At 46.4% G+C, this 15,624-nt stretch overlaps 2 protein-coding genes and 1 pseudogene across 5 annotated transcripts in view; 1 reads left to right on the top strand and 2 right to left on the bottom strand.

The window, feature by feature from the left end:
* Positions 1 to 3,657, bottom strand: part of RBM33 (RNA binding motif protein 33) — a 107,827-nt gene extending 104,170 nt beyond the window's left edge. For all 3 annotated transcript variants that reach the window (XM_066585053.1, XM_066585054.1, XM_066585055.1), the window contains exon 1: positions 3,449 to 3,657. In XM_066585053.1, coding sequence (XP_066441150.1) covers positions 3,449 to 3,467 — 19 coding nt within the window. In that variant the 5' untranslated portion in view covers positions 3,468 to 3,657. The remainder of the gene's footprint in view (positions 1 to 3,448) is intronic.
* A 41-nt stretch (positions 3,658 to 3,698) lies between these two features.
* Positions 3,699 to 15,624, top strand: part of CNPY1 (canopy FGF signaling regulator 1) — a 164,959-nt gene continuing 153,033 nt past the window's right edge. The window contains exon 1 of one of the 2 annotated variants that reach the window (XM_066584589.1): positions 3,699 to 3,763. The gene's annotated coding sequence lies outside the window, so the exon portion shown is untranslated. The remainder of the gene's footprint in view (positions 3,764 to 15,624) is intronic. The other variant, XM_066584590.1, reaches the window with a different exon arrangement.
* LOC136587268 (U2 spliceosomal RNA) lies at positions 10,757 to 10,915 on the bottom strand (annotated as a pseudogene).

The raw sequence follows: 15,624 nt of genomic DNA, 5'->3' as shown, positions 1-15,624 counted from the left end.
CTTTTGTGCAATAATTGTCCCGCGTGAACAGCGCTGAAGACATCCTCACCCATCATATCCTGTGCTACGGAGTTTTATCTGTTACTAGAGACAGACTTCACATGACAACAGGCAGTGGACAGAAGGTTTGAAGATTCAGAGAACTCTAGTAGTCAGCAACGAAGAGGGACTTTTTTTTTTTTAGCACAAAAATGTAATTTTAGGTAAATAAACTAATTTGCACTTACTAGTTATTACATGGACCATCACATAAGCACAAGCTTGTTAAAAAGTTATTGACCATTTAACTCAATGTCTGAAGAGTCAGAATTACACATAAAAGGCCAAATAGTGTAATAAATAAAGGCGGAGATATAAAGCGGAGCCGTCACACACGAGGAGGGGAGTAAAGCAAAAAACACTTCAAGCCATACACCATCAGGGGGCGTCACAGTCAGAAATCAGAGGCCAACAAGGTCTCATTCACACCATCCCAATCCAACGTCAAGCAGCCTCATTACCTCCCGCCCGTATCTAAGCCCGAGCCTCGTCCGTCTGCAGATGCCACGGCTCCACGGGCGGATTAGCCCCATTCTGCAGATGCTAAACCAACGTGGGTTACACATTGAGCGGCGCAGGCATCACCGGCGAGCGTCGTGTACGGGGTCCATTAGAGGACGACTCACGGAGCAGACTCGCTGGGGGTCATACAGGCGCTCGGCACGCAACCGCGTCTCTTCACACCCCATGTGAGATGCCAAGACAGAACGCCATCTCCTACCCACATGATAGAGTAAAAGTCTCTGGGGGTCCAACTGCTGGGACCCTCACCGCATGACAGGATGAGCGCTGACCCTCCCTTCGCTTCCAGTATCGGAGATCGCTGAGCACTTGATTTTGGCAATTTCTAACGCACAACCGCCACTCCGTTTATGGGAAGACATGTGGGTCCCTGGTTGCCCGGCTCGATGGCCTTATTGAGGTCGGACCCTTAGCGACCAGCATTATACACTATCCTGTGGATGGGAAATACCTTTCTATCTCGGCACAACCCCTTTAACCAGGGATGTCTGGATCCTCCGCTTCAATAGTGTTGTCTGTATTATAATAAAGTGCAGTATACGTACCCCTCTGCCAGGCTCCAGCCCCGCTGTGGTCCCGGTGATTGCTGTGACGTCACAGGAAGTCATGTGACCGCCGAAGCATCGCCTTCCTGAATACATGGCATAGTTCAGATTAATATAGGCAGCCATGTTGAAGCAGGACAACCCCTTGAGGCCTCCGGCACACGGGCGACACGTGAGAAAAATGCAGCGATATCACTATGTCTTCTTGCAGCTATACCGCGACTTTGTAGCATCACATGCGAGGATTTTCGGGGTGGTGTGGGGGCTTGAAAGCCCTACCACAAAAAAAACTGTTGCTGTATAGAAAAAAATAAATGGTACATCACCTCTCCCGCGCTGTCCGGGTCGCAGCCACAGCTTCTCCTCGGGTCCCGGCACTGTTTCTCTTCTTCATCTTCTGGCTGGTGATTGAAAAATCCCCGCCTCCTGGAAGCGCTGGTTGTGATTGGCTGACACTTAGCCAATCACAGCCAGTGCTCGATGAATGGCTGTGATTGGCTTCCAGGAGGCCGGAATTTTTCAATCCCCGGCCCGAAGATTAAGAGAAACAGTGCTGGGACGCAGGGAGCAGCGACATCGGCGGAGAGCACGTCTAAGGTGATGGATCTGGGTTTTTTATATTTTTCCTGCAGCCGGGGCTTACATTAGGCTGACCATAGGATTTCCCGCTGTCAAAGTAGCATCGCACAAAAATGGCGTTTTCGTGCGATCCAACAGAGAGGAAGGCTCCATAGGGAAACATAGGCTACAAACCTCATGAGTCGCAGGCGTATCGCCGGACCGGCCAGGTTTGTGTGTCGGGTGGTTGCATACTACAAAACATCACGTGTGTGAAGGAACCTGTAGGAAGCATGAGCTTCACATAGAAGCGATTTGTAGCAACGCGATAAGATCATGCGACTGTCACCTGTGTGGAGGCCTGCAGACGGCCGGGTCGGATCCAGCTGCGAGAATTCTCGCACCGGGGCCCGACCCGAGCGCCTGCTGAGAGCAGCGCGGCACTCACCTGCTCCCACGGCCCCGGCTCTTTCATGTGCCGGTGCATGCGCAGACCGGAGCCGGCGGCCAGGGAGTGAGATTTCTGTGCGCCGCGATTTGTTTTCTGCCCGTAATTTAGCGTTTGCGTATTGTAATGCAGGCGTGTACGGGCGGATATTCTGCGGGAAATCCCGTGTGCAGGGGGCCTTAAGGGCGAGTTCACATGAAGGAATCGGCGGCGGACTCTTCAGCACATATTCCTACAGATTTGGAAGTGGATTTAGCGCATCTATGGAATCTGCACTGCAGCGGGATTCCAGGCATTTAACCCCTTGCAGTATCGATCATTCCCCAGCAGCGGTCCGGGACCCCCGGGGATCCGCTGATCTCACTGTAGCGGGGCCGGACCTACGATAGAAGTGGCAGCTTTACTGCAGATCCGGCTCCGCCCCCAATGCGGACATCTGTCAACATCCGCCAGCTGCAGTGAGCGCGGGGGAGGGGCTGAGATCGGCTGATTGACGGGGTCCTTAGCAGTAACCCCCTCCCCCGCAGCTCAACTACTGATAACGGGTCCAAAGACAAGTCATCCACACTGCAAGGGGTTAAACAGCCGGAATAATTACCATTTTCCCGAAAAGAAGACTGTCATATTACTTTTTGCCCCAAGAGAGGCTGAGGGTCTTATTTTCGGGGGTCTCCTACCTCGCAGGCTCCGTCCGGTCCCCCCCGCGCAGTCCTTAGCTTATCTCTTGCTGGTAACAGGGCTTGTAAACCCCGCCTCCAGCAAGGCATTGCTCTGATTGGCTGAGGCGGCGCTCACTAAACCAGTCCCAGCCGTTCCCGCGTGCGCGCACGTGATACGCACGGAGGTCGCACATGCAGCGCTTTATTTTGCACGCGTTTTTAGTGCAATTCATGTAAGCGGCAAAATGGCCGCCTACAGCAGACCGGTTCGGCGTATTCCGCCATCTTATGAGCCCGGCCATTGAGAAGCGACATTCTTTTTTGCAACGTGGATATGAAACCGCCGCCGGTAAAATCCGCGCCGCGAGAACAGCGATCCTACTTAACGGATCAGGATGCCACGAGCAGCCATTGGTAGACAGACTGGCACATCACGGCGGTCGCGATGTAAGTCGCGCGGGCGACAGACCGTAACGGATTGGAGCGGCGACTACGGATTTCTCTCATACACCGTTTCCATGGTGATATATAATAAATACTGCTGAACCCCCTGTAAATAAATCCCGTATATATAATATATACAAGCCCACGGAGAAGAGGCACAGGCCGCCTCCCGTTAGTCTACAAGGCCCGAGCCGCCTCACAATGGCGCAGGCCGCAGCCCGCCCAGCACGTACCTTTCAGCATCGCCGCCATGCTGCTCCGGGCTCCTCCTTCTCACACGGATCCGCTCGTCTCCGGGATTCGGTCAGCACACCTGGACTGGGAGGGGGGAAAACAAGCGGCAATCACATCACAACATGGCCGCCATCAGCCGCCGCCGTTCTCCGGTGCCGCTGGGCATTGTGGGTAGGATGAGGAAGGTGTCAGCGCAGCCTGAGAGAGGTGGGCGGGGCTCAGGGAGAGTTCACAGCGCGGGCCGGGAGCGCGCATGCTCGCTGCCGCTTCTGATTCCCAGGCGCGCGCCCACGACGTCGCTGAGGTAACGAAAAGTGAGTAGATGGCGGGAATAGGGGTCGCGCGCTCCGCAGGCCCAGCAGTATCGCCTAGTGTATATCGTGATATATCGGCGCACAAGTTATTACTGGTCTTCAGAAGCTCTTGTTCTCGTGTAATAACTTGTTGGGGTCTCTGAGGGACAACTATTATGGCCGTGACTGAAGCCGGACGGTTGTCAGTTCGCGAGTGAGCGGACGGTGGGGGGCTCTGAAAAACGTACCGTATGTATTTGGCGCGTTGGGTTTTGTTTGTGTTTTTCACATGTACAGCTAAGAAAATACAGGAACGCCACTTTGGTCGCAACCCGCAGAAAACAAGGGGCACAAAGAAGCCGCAGCCGATACGGATGTGACCGCGTATTCGCTGCTTGGTTTATTTTTTTTTGTTTTTCTTTAATTCGCTCATAGACTTCAACGGGCGAAAATAGGAAATGCGCCGATGATTTTCTTTTTGCATACGTATGGATGGCTGAAACAGTGGATTGCCTGCGGGCGCCCACTGCGGATTTCGCAATCCAAATCCGCCTGTATTCAGGCGGCCTTAATCCCAGCTGATAGTAAAAATACAGGGCGAGATTGAAGCTCCTGCAGTCTAGCAGAAGTAGGTCAGGTCCTCAGCTGTTAGTCACAGCCGAGGACCCGGAGGAGAAGTGGTTTCTAACTGCCTCCTCCTTTACAGGTTACATAGCGCTCAATGAGTATCATGTAGTGACTGCCGGGTACCCCATGCTACAGCAGAGCTGCAGGTCCTAGAAGACCCAGATCAGCTCTATTATCGCTACAGGAGGATATTTTCCCCTGTAACTGGGGCTCCTATGGATGCGGCTCCTATAGATACTCTAGCTACAAGGGAAAAGTTTCCTTTTTTTTTTTCCCCATCATGTGAATGACCTCCAGACGTCATGGGGCACATAGATGTTAAATAACTTAAAAAATAAGTAAAAAAAAAAATTACAAAGTATATATAAACAACCCACAACTAACGCCAACCTAAACTGTCGCCATATGCACCCTGTAATCCGAGACTATACAAATTCTATATCAAAACGTCCGAAGCAAAATAAGGAACCCATTCCTGCACCTTAGTGTAAATGTACTAACTTTAAAAATAAACCATAAATAAAAAAAAATATATATATTTTTTTTACCCCTAATAAAACTAAAAAAAAGTCAATGAAAAAATTTATAAAATAAATAGACCTTTAGGTCACAGAAAAAAAAACGGCAGTAAAACCATCACACAAAAAGTGTCTGGTCCTTTGGGACCAACACACCCTGGTCCTTTAGGGGTTAATTCGATGCGTTCGTAATCGGTTCAATGAAAAATACAGACTGAGCACGTACTGAAAACACGTCCGTATCAATGGGACCTCTTATTATGGAGCTGTTCTTTAACACATTAAGGACCAAGCACTGTAAATTTACGGCACTTGGTCCTGGGCTTTAAACCAGCTGATAGTAAAAATACGGCGGGGGGTTAAAGCCCCTGCTTCTGCAATCAATCAGAAGAAGGTCGGGTTGTCAGCTGCTAGTCACAGCTGATAACCTGGAGGAGAAGGCAGGAGGGGTTTTTAACCCTTTTTTTAGTACTCCGCACTAAATGAGCGATATGTAATAAAAAGTGAAAGTGGAAGTATAACTTCCACTACACGAGGTGGCGATTCCCTGCTATAGCAGAGCTTAAGGGTTGTACTAGATCCCAATCAGCTCTGCCAGTGACTAATGTTATTACATGGGTGGTTTTCCCTGTAACTGGAGCTCCTATGGATGCCCCAGCTACAGTAGGAAAGTGTCAGAAAAAAACAAATATATGAATGTCCCTCAGAGGTCTTATATGACGTCATGGAGGACATAGATAGTAAAAAAATAATTACGTAAATAAGTAAAACAAAATTACAGAAAAAAAATAGAAATATATATATGAAAGATATTAACTCAAAGCCGTCGCCAACCAAAACCTTCGCCATATGCACCCTGTAATGCGATACCATACATATTATATATCATGTTTTGGTTTTTTTTATTACACACTTTTCCACTGTAGCTGGGGCATCCCCCTGTAGTCACAATAGTCACTAGCAGAGCTGATCGGGGTCTGCTAGGACCCTGCGGCTCTGCTGTGCCAGGGGATCCCGGCAGTCACGTGACTGCTGGCTCACATAGTGGATGAAACACTTTCCCTTTTTAGTGCATAGCGCTCATTGAGTGCTGTGTACGTGGGAGAGGAGAAGGCAAAAGGGATTAAAAACCACTTCTCCATTTTCTTCTGGGTTCTCAGCTATGACCAACTGCTGGCAACCTATCCTGCTTCTGCTTGATTGCAGAAGCAGGGGCTTTAGGGCTTATGTGCACTTGCATGCACGGATTCCACTGCTGAATCCCTCAGCAGAATCCAGCTGTGCCCGCGGACATTAGGAGAAAAGAAAGGTTTTGTTACCTCTCCAGCGCGGATCTCCACTGCGCCGGCCAGATCTACTTTTTTCAGCACGGCGGATGCGTCCAGACGTGCCGGACGCATGCGCAGTGCCTTTTTTTTCACTTGAATGTCTTGCTTTTGCCTGCGGATCCACAGCACAGCCACAAAGACAATCGTGTGTGTGCCGCATGTATGACTGCTTCCATGGAAGCTGTCCCGTAGGATCCGCAGGCAAAAATGGAGCATGCTGCGATTTCTTCCTGCACGTGCAATCTGCACGCCTTGAAAAAAAAATCACATCCGCATGCTTCAAACTGCCCTACAGATGCTAATGCATCCCTATGGGTGAGGATATCCCGCGCGGAAGACACGCATGGATTTTATAATTAAAATCCGCACGTGGACATTGAGCCTTAATCATGCGCCATATTTTTAATATCAGCCAAGATTAAATTACCAGGTTCCGTATATTTACTGCACTTGGTTCTTAAGGCCTCCTTCCCACGGACGGATTTCCGCCGCGTTGCCTGCAGCTATTAGGTTCTATTGAACCTAATAGCTCAATGCTCACGGTGGGGAGTTCCATAGCGGAATTCCGCACCGTGAAATCTGCCGTCCTCACCCGCGGCATGCTCTATTTGCCACGGGTGTACGCGCGGACGGCTTCCATTGCAGTCAATGGAAGCCGTCCGCTCACGCTATCTTCCGCTGTAACACAGCGGAAGATAGCGTGAAATCGCCTCTCCGCCCACCGCTGCCACGTCATATGATGTGGCCGGCTGCGTCATGTGACGTGGCCGGCGTGTCACATGTCGCTGCAGCGCGTCACGCCAAAGCGTCATGCGGGACACAGAACGCCGGATCCGCTGGTAAGTATGAGGTCTCTCGGGGGCGCTGTGACGGGCTTTACCGCAGAATATTCCGCGGCGGAGCCCGTCACGGCCGTGTGCAGCCGGCCTAAGGGTTTAAAGGGGTTGTCCCGCGAAAGCAAGTGGGGTTCAGCACTTCTGTATGGCCATAATAATGCACTTTGTAATGTACATTGTGCATTAAATATGAGCCATACAGAAGTTATTCACTTACCTGTTCCGTTGCTAGCGTCCCCGTCTCCATGGTGCCGTCTAATTTCAGCGTCTAATCCCCCGATTAGACGCGCTTGCGCAGTCCAGTCTTCTCCCTGGTGAATGGGGCCGCTCGTGCCGGAGAGCTGGTCCTCGTAGCTCCGCCCCGTCACGTGTGCCGATTCCAGCCAATCAGGAGGCTGGAATCGGCAATAGACTGCACAGAGCCCACGGTGCACCATGGGAGAAGAGCCGCGGTGTATCGTGGGTGAAGATCCCGGCGGCCATCTTAGTAAGGTAAGGAAGAAGTCGCCGCAGCGCGGGGATTCGGGTAAGTACTAAACGTTTGGTTTTTTTTAACACATGCATTGGGTTTGTCTCGCGCCGAACGGGGGGCCTATTGAAAAAAAAAAATGTTTCGGCGCGGGACAACCCCTTTAAGGGAGCTTCAAGTGAAAGCAATTAAATGCAAACTTCATGATTTTGGAATTGTTGAGCTGAAATTCTCTGTTAGGCCATCTGCAGTTCGAGGAACCAGTTATCCATATTTTGTGTTTGATTGAGACTATTAGAATAAGACTACAGATTCGGTACTCTAAGGCCTCATGTCAACGGGGAAAAGAAGAATTAAAATCCGCAGCGGATCACCCGCACGCGGATCCGCGCCCCATTGGAATCCATTGACCACCCGCGGGTAGATAAATACCCGCGGATGATCAATAAAAGTGAATTTAAAAATTTCTGGAGCATGAAAAAAAATGGACATGCTCCATTTAGGTGCGGGTCTCCGTGGGGACGGTTCCCACAGGCTTCTATTGAAGCCTATGAAAGCTGTCCAGATCCGCAGGAGACCCGCGCCTGAATTAAACTCACCTGCACCGGGCGATACAGATCTTCCTTCCTTCGCGGCAGGATCTTCTTTCTTCGGCTCAGCGGATGTGCCCAGCGCAGCGCGCCGAGCACATCCGCCGGGCCGAAGAAAGAAGATCCGGCCGCGAAGAAGGGAAGACCTGCACAGTGCGCAGCAGGTGAGTTTATTCTTATTTTAATGCCTCATGTCTGCGGGGCAGGAGGGATCCGCTATGGATTCTCCATGGAGAATCCGTAGCGGGCCTGATTTTCCCCGTGGACATAAGGCCTTAGACCTCCTTGTTTATGATGTAGAAGTAAGATAAATGAGGCCACTCTAAGTTTTTCATCATTCCAAACTAAATTTAACAGTTGTTTTTGGTACTTGGCTTTAACGGAGTAAGGGATAGGTACAAAAACAATACAACAATTTTGGTAGCATCAGCATCTTATAAGGAACTATACGACCGAACCATGATAATTTTTGTCTAGGAAGGTGGTCTAGTTACGACTGAAAGAAAGTAGTGGTAGAAAATTTGGGGTTACAAGATCAGAAATTGGGAAACAAAGCTTTATTCTGAGATAAGGAATACTGCTGTACTGCCATTCAAAGGGAGATTCCCGTTGAATAGACTCTCTAAATGAATATGTGATTTATTTTATAAAAGGATACCTGGCCGAATTGAAGTAAGACGTCATAGACTGCTCATAGGGAGTTTAGTGGATCTGTAAGTGATATTAAAATATCATCAGTAAATAGTCCAATTTTATGTTGTCGTAAACCTGCTGAAATATCCTTGATATAAAGATTTGTCCTGATTGGTTCTGCAAGAGGTTCAATCACCAAAGTGAAGAGCAGCAGGGACAAGGGGCAATCCTGACGTGTTCCATTTGTGATGAGGAACGAGTTGGAAACTTCCCATCAACAAGGACCCTGGTAGAGTATGAGCTACATAGAGCTCGTGTCACATTGAAAATGTTTCCCTGGAATCTACATTTCTGAAAAGTTGCAAATATAAAATCCCAATTTAATTTGTCAAATGCCTTCTCCACATTCAAAACAAGAAGCAGAAAAGGCATCTGAGAAAGTTCAGCTTTCATTAAAAGGTTTAGTATCCTTCTGGTTCCATCAGGGGCCTGTCTTTCCTTTATAAAGCCAACCTGATCAAAATGAATAATGTTGACGAGAACTATTAGAAGTCTTTGGGCTAAAAGTTTAGAGTATATTTTTGAATTGCAGTTAAGTTGAAAAATTGGCCTAAAATTAGCTAGCGTATTAGGAGCATTACCTGACTTGGGTATCGTGACAATGGTAGCCTGGAGCATCTCATCTGGCAAACGGCCATCTGACATTGCTTTGTTAAATGTCGTAGTTAAGTGAGGGGAAAAGATAGGAGCGAAAAGTTTATAGTACTCGTTAGCAAAACTGTCTGGGCCTGGAGTTTTGAGATTTAAGGGAATTAATTACTTGAATAACTTCAGACAGAAGAACAGGAATATTGAGAGAGTTATGTTTTGGTTGAGATAGAGAAGGGAGATTATTCCCTGATGAAAATCTTTGAAAGAGAGGGTTGGGGAGTCGATAAATTGTCTTTCAAGCTATAAAGGTTCGAATAGAAAGAGCTAAACTGATCTGCTATTTTTTTATTTTTTCTAAGGATGAAAAATTTTGGTGCCTGAATTATCAGATTTTATTATGTAAGAGATTTTTTGCTTTTAGGTTGACGTTGTTTAACTAAATTGGCCATTAATCTTGTAGGTTTGTTAAACAAGGAGTAAAACAACAATTGAGAGAGTTTAAGACTTTTATCAAAATCTTCCAGAAGTATAAGCTGCAACTTATGTCTTAGTTTAGATAGTTCTTTATGACGAGAATCTGAAGGAGAAGATTGGAGTACCGTATATTCCGGCGTATAAGGCGACTGGGCGTATAAGACGATGTCTCGCATCCCGTGCCGGCGCGCATGCGCAGTACAGCGCATGACGCGCCGGCAGTGTCATGTGAAGCGCCCAAAGCGGTTTTCACGCTATCTTCCGCTGTGCTACAGCGGAAGATAACGTGACGGATGGCTTCCATTGACTGCAATGGAAGCCGTCCGCGTGTACGCCCGCAGCAAATAGGACATGCCGTGGGTGACTATGGGTGATTTCACGAGGCGGAATTCCACGGTGAAATTCCGCACCGTGAGCATTGCACTATTAGGTTCAATAGAACCTAATACCTGCGGGACAACGCCGCGGATCTCTGCCACATGATACGTGGCAGAAATCCGCCCATGGGAATTAGGCGTTAGACCACTCTCACACATGAACGCGGCAGAGCGTATAGAACATGCTGTGCTTGAAAATCACAGTGCTGGAAAGCGCCGTTCTGATGAAACGCATGTCTGCGAGGGCCCAATGATTTCAATGGGAGCATTATACCACAACTAACATGGTAAAAGCTCCTATGTGATAGAGGCCTTAGTCTTTCAGAGAAGGCAGCATTAACATTTTCACTGAACGCTATCAAGACTCCCGCCTGTTTTCTATCTGAACATTCCATGAAAATATTAGATAACTTCTTGTGAAAAAACGTAGTAAATCTAATCATCTGCGGGGCTGCAGCGCTAGATCCCAGCGAACACGGAGGGGTAAGTGTAGTTCACTTTATAATCTTTTTTTGTGTGTATCGGTGCTGCAGGTACTGCAATACCAGGTCAATGTGCGGAGTGGACAGAGCAAGCTCTTTTTCCCAGCTCCCTGTTCTAAAAATCCATCTAATATATGGTCCCCAGATAGGGGACGTATCAGATATTTATCATACTTAATGCATGGGGTCCTATTGAACTGTGGTTGTCCAGTAAGTGTACAGCACCTTAATACTTGCATTTGTTTTCAGTTTGTTTGATTTTTTTTTTATGCAACTGTAGGTCCTAGAGAGCGGAAACTCAGTCCAAAACCTTCAGAATTGCCTTTGTTATTTATTTGGCAATTTGGTGCAGATTGTTCCAGACGCTTGGCAGTGTATAATGAACAGACAATAGAAATTAATTTTGTGTGTGTGTGTGTGTGTGTATATATATAATATATATATATATATAATATATATATATACATGGAAATGAACCGGGCGTGGTTTACTCTGTGCCCTGAAGTAGGTTTGTGTGCGCGGATTGATTTGTATGGTACTAGCGTAAAGAAGAGCAGCCTAGGGGGATTCAGCTGTATCCTATCCTGAGAACGGGCTGACAAGTACAGCGTGAAGAAAAATACATAATAATGCTTTTTTACAGCCAACCTGAAGCCTGACAACAAGTGCCAATACCTTTTTAATAAAGTAAACTTTAAGAAGGTGTATACAAGGACCAGCAGACAGGCTATGACACGAGATTATGAAAAGTGGCAAAATCCTATTTAGAAAGGTCTCTTTCCTGCTGGGATCCTATTTTTGGCTGCAATGCATGACAGGTAGAACTGCTCCCGAGTTCATAGAAAACTCAGCTGGATTTTGCTGTCCAATAAGGCATTTTAATTTGTGGTAACTGCCTCGGGATCGCTAATAAAAGGCCCGCAACATACTGTCATCTTTTATGAGCACAGTATATAAACACTGACAAGATGGAAAAGCACTAACCCCATGGGGGACATTTAATCACTCAAAGACTGATTCGAGGTTGACCCTTAGAAAATGTTGTACAAAGAGATTGTGTCAAATGCCGGCGCTCTGCTCTGATGGTATAATTTGTATCCCAAGTCGTTCAATTCCAGCTGAAACCCTTCATAGAGGCAGAATTCAGAGGATTATAGGCAGCAAAATAATATTTTACGCAATGTTCATATCTGTATACAATGACTTGCCGATTATTCTTTAACATTACATCTATTTTATGTCAATGTCTCAAATCCCTATAATCACAAATGGCATAGAAGTAATTCTGAAAGTAAGACCTTTCTATTGTATTACAGTATTAGTAAATTGGTGCTGTGTTCTAATGTCCAGTTTTAGGCAAGCATTCCTTAAAGGGGTATTCCAGGCAGTTGTTATTGATGACCTATTCTTAGGATAGGTCATCAGTAGTTGGTTTCCACTGCTCAGGATCCTGACCGATCAGCTATTCGGGTGCCCACTGTCACTGGCAAAACGCACAAGGTATGGAGTGGAAGCAGATAGCACCTACCCTGTCTAGTGAATGGTGATGGTAATTGCTGGTGCAGCTCCAATAAAGGGATGCTGTCTGCCACATGGCGCACAACATAAGCATATCTTTGTAAAAAGGACCACATTTATTGTAACTATGAAAACTCATTTTTACATTTTGGCGCCGTGTCTGCAAATCGTGACGTAAGCCAGGTCGGATGCGTGTTGCCTCCACCCCGAGTTACAATGTCATGTTTTTTTTCATGCTTCCTCCATTTGGTTGCCTCCCCTTGTCTCTGAAGCGGACATGCACAATGAAGTCCAGATGTCTGCCTCAACTTCAGTGCACATGTCTGCTGTTCGGCTGAGTCAGACCGCCACCCAGAACAAGAGCGAGATTTCACCAGTGCTTACGCTGACGTCAGCAGCAATAGGAGGCGGCTGAGCCCAGAAGGGGGCATGAAGAAGGCAGGACTGTGGGACTCTGGGCACAGGAAGCCCACCTCTGTGACTCGAGGCGGGTTAATTTTGCATGCACAGTGCCAACCTTTAGAAGTGAGTTTATACACTTATAAATTGTGTCCTTTTAACAAAAGTTTTTAAAAAATTAAGAAAGTTTCTGTATACTTACTGATATACTAATACAGGTGGGCAGGTAAAAACAACACATATCCTTCAACATGCAGACAGCCAGACTGCTATATGGAGGAGCAATTGCACTGGTGCAAGGTAATGGTGAACAGCCACTCGCACACCTTCCCTATATTTAGGGGATGAGGGGACTACTTAGTACTATTGTTGCATAAAAAGAGGGCATATAAAAGTTGTCAGGCCATGTGATACATGTAGTGCACCATGCAGGCTTACAACTTATTAATGATGCCATAATTTAATCCAGCTGGCTGTCCCGCACCTCGCAGGTGAACCACACTGGCACCCTGGGCTCCCGCAGCGTTCAAAGCCACACTGCATGTTACTGACAAATATGAATTATTAGTTAATATTTTGCAGAAAATACCCAAGCTCACAACCCGCGTCAAGGGTCCTCGTTTGATGTTCGTGTAGGGCCTCACATGTAATCAGTCACAGAAAAGGGAAATCTAAACGCACAAAAAAAAAATCGCAGAAAGCGGCCATATACTTACTGATATACTAATACAAGAGGGTAGGCAATAACATCACATCCCGCAACATACAGACTGCAAATGGAGGAGCTATTGCACAGGTGCAAGGTACTGATGATCAACCAATCACACCCCTTCCTTATATTGAGGGGAGGATGGGGGTGCTTTGTACTATTCCTATTGCATTTTTTTATTTTTCCAAAAAAAGGCAATAGGAGCATTATGATGTACGCTTATCATCAATAATCTGGTGAGAAAATCCTTTTAATAGGAGTTGTGCCTGCAATTACCAGCACCAACCATTACACAGGAGTTGGAGCTTCATACACTGCATGTTTTTAACTGGTTTCAGTGGGCACCCAAACAGCTGATCGGTCAGGGTCCTGAGCAGATCCCAGCCAATCAGTTATTGATGACCTATTCTTAAGATACGTCATCCATAAAGATTGCCTGGAAAAACCCTTTAACATTGATAGGTCTTGGTCATCACTTTGTGACCAGTGGAAATCCAACCATGGAGGATCCTCAAAGTGAATGGATCAGAGTCCTCCTTGGTGTTTCTGTCCATGCAATACTGGCACTGCAACTAAACCTAGATCAGACACATTCACGTGAGTGGCGCCAAGCTGCAGTAACCGAAACGGCTGAACGCTTTTGATGCTCCTGCATAGCAATTGTTGTGCAACAAAAAATATAATTTCCGTGCCTCCTGGATTGCAGTATAAAATCATGTGACAAGTTTTCCATGGATCAGTTTCAGTGTGAACCCAAATTAGAGAGGAAATTCGAGTGATCTGAGTGACTTTCAATGAGGCTGGGTTATCGGTTCTAGACTCCTTCCTGTTAGCTGATCAGAATATGTCAGCACCTCTATCTAATAATTGACAACTACAAGAAGCTTACAGTCCACATGGGCCCATTCTCCCGCAGAACGATTTCAACACCTAGTGGAATCTTCACTGATGAATTACTGCCGTTTTGAAGACCAAAGCAGGTCAATTGGGCTACTATATGGGGGGTCTCTAATAAAGTGACCATTCCGTGTATAATTTAACATTTAGAACCACAATCACAATTTTTACTTGTGTTCTTTAAGGCTTGGGTTAAAACTAGGCCTAGGATGAGTGAGGGCGTGCGTCTAATTTAAAATCATCTTTGCAATTTAATAGCTGGTTGCTCTGGCGAATTATCACAGTGGCCCAAATGCAAATAAATCTGCTACATCTTATCTCATGCCTTAGGGTGCGGGCAGACGAGCGCATAAACGGCGCGTTTTTGCGACCAAACGTATATACGTGACCATCTGAGGCAATGGTTTCGAATGTATTCGTTCACATGGGCGATTTTACGGCGCATAAAAACGGCAATTCGAAAAAAAACGGAACATATGCGACCGAAATACGCGCCAACGCATATTCGATCGCCGAAAACACCGTTTGCAAAGTAGGAACAAACGAAAATACGCTTTCTAGCTCTGGTCGTGATCGGTGAAAAACGATCGCTCGGGCGATTATACGTTGCGCTCGTGCGAACGTAAATACGCCTACGCTCGTCTGCCCGCACCCTTACTATGTTAAACTCTATAGTTTCCAATCTAAAATGTAAACTGTGTCAGGACTAATCATTTTTCTGCCGTCATGAATATTGATGTAACGTTTGACGTTCATGCTATAGTGTTATTCTTCTAAACTAGGTTTATTGATCTGCAGCCAATGTACAAAAGCCATAGCACATTGTTAAACACCGTACAGAAGTCCTCCGCAATCAATAATGACTATTATATGCTGGTAATGAGACACTTGACTGTTTCTGTAGGTGTCAATCTTCTTGACAGTTTCGTATAAATAAAGCAACGCAGACAATCCGATTAGAAAAAGTGTCAATCTTCATCCCCTTCTTACTGTTTGGCAGCTGATAAAAACATAAAAGATGATTTTCTCAGGGAATGACTGGAAGTGTATTAAAGCAAGCAGCTACATGTGATAGCCAAACCTTTGTAAAGGATTGAAGAAGCACGTGTTAACCCCAACTGCCCCTGTTCTTAATACAACCATCCAGTTGGCTTTTATCCAATAACTAGTCTCGTGATCCATGGTATTAATCTATATCCTCAAGATTAGTGTATCTTTATCTCAAAATAACCAGTTAGTATGTTATTTTGAAACTCAAAAATACCTTCCATACATCTGAATGAGGTTATTTCTGCAAGTAGGTCATAGTTTCTGCAAGGCCACAGATCAACCGAATGTGAAGATGCCTTAAGGCAGAAATGTCCAACCTTTTGG

This window comes from Eleutherodactylus coqui, chromosome 12, assembly GCF_035609145.1.
Source record: "Eleutherodactylus coqui strain aEleCoq1 chromosome 12, aEleCoq1.hap1, whole genome shotgun sequence".
Taxonomy (NCBI): domain Eukaryota; kingdom Metazoa; phylum Chordata; class Amphibia; order Anura; family Eleutherodactylidae; genus Eleutherodactylus; species Eleutherodactylus coqui.
Note: the sequence above shows the minus strand (reverse complement) of the source record. Positions and strands in the feature narration are given on the sequence as shown.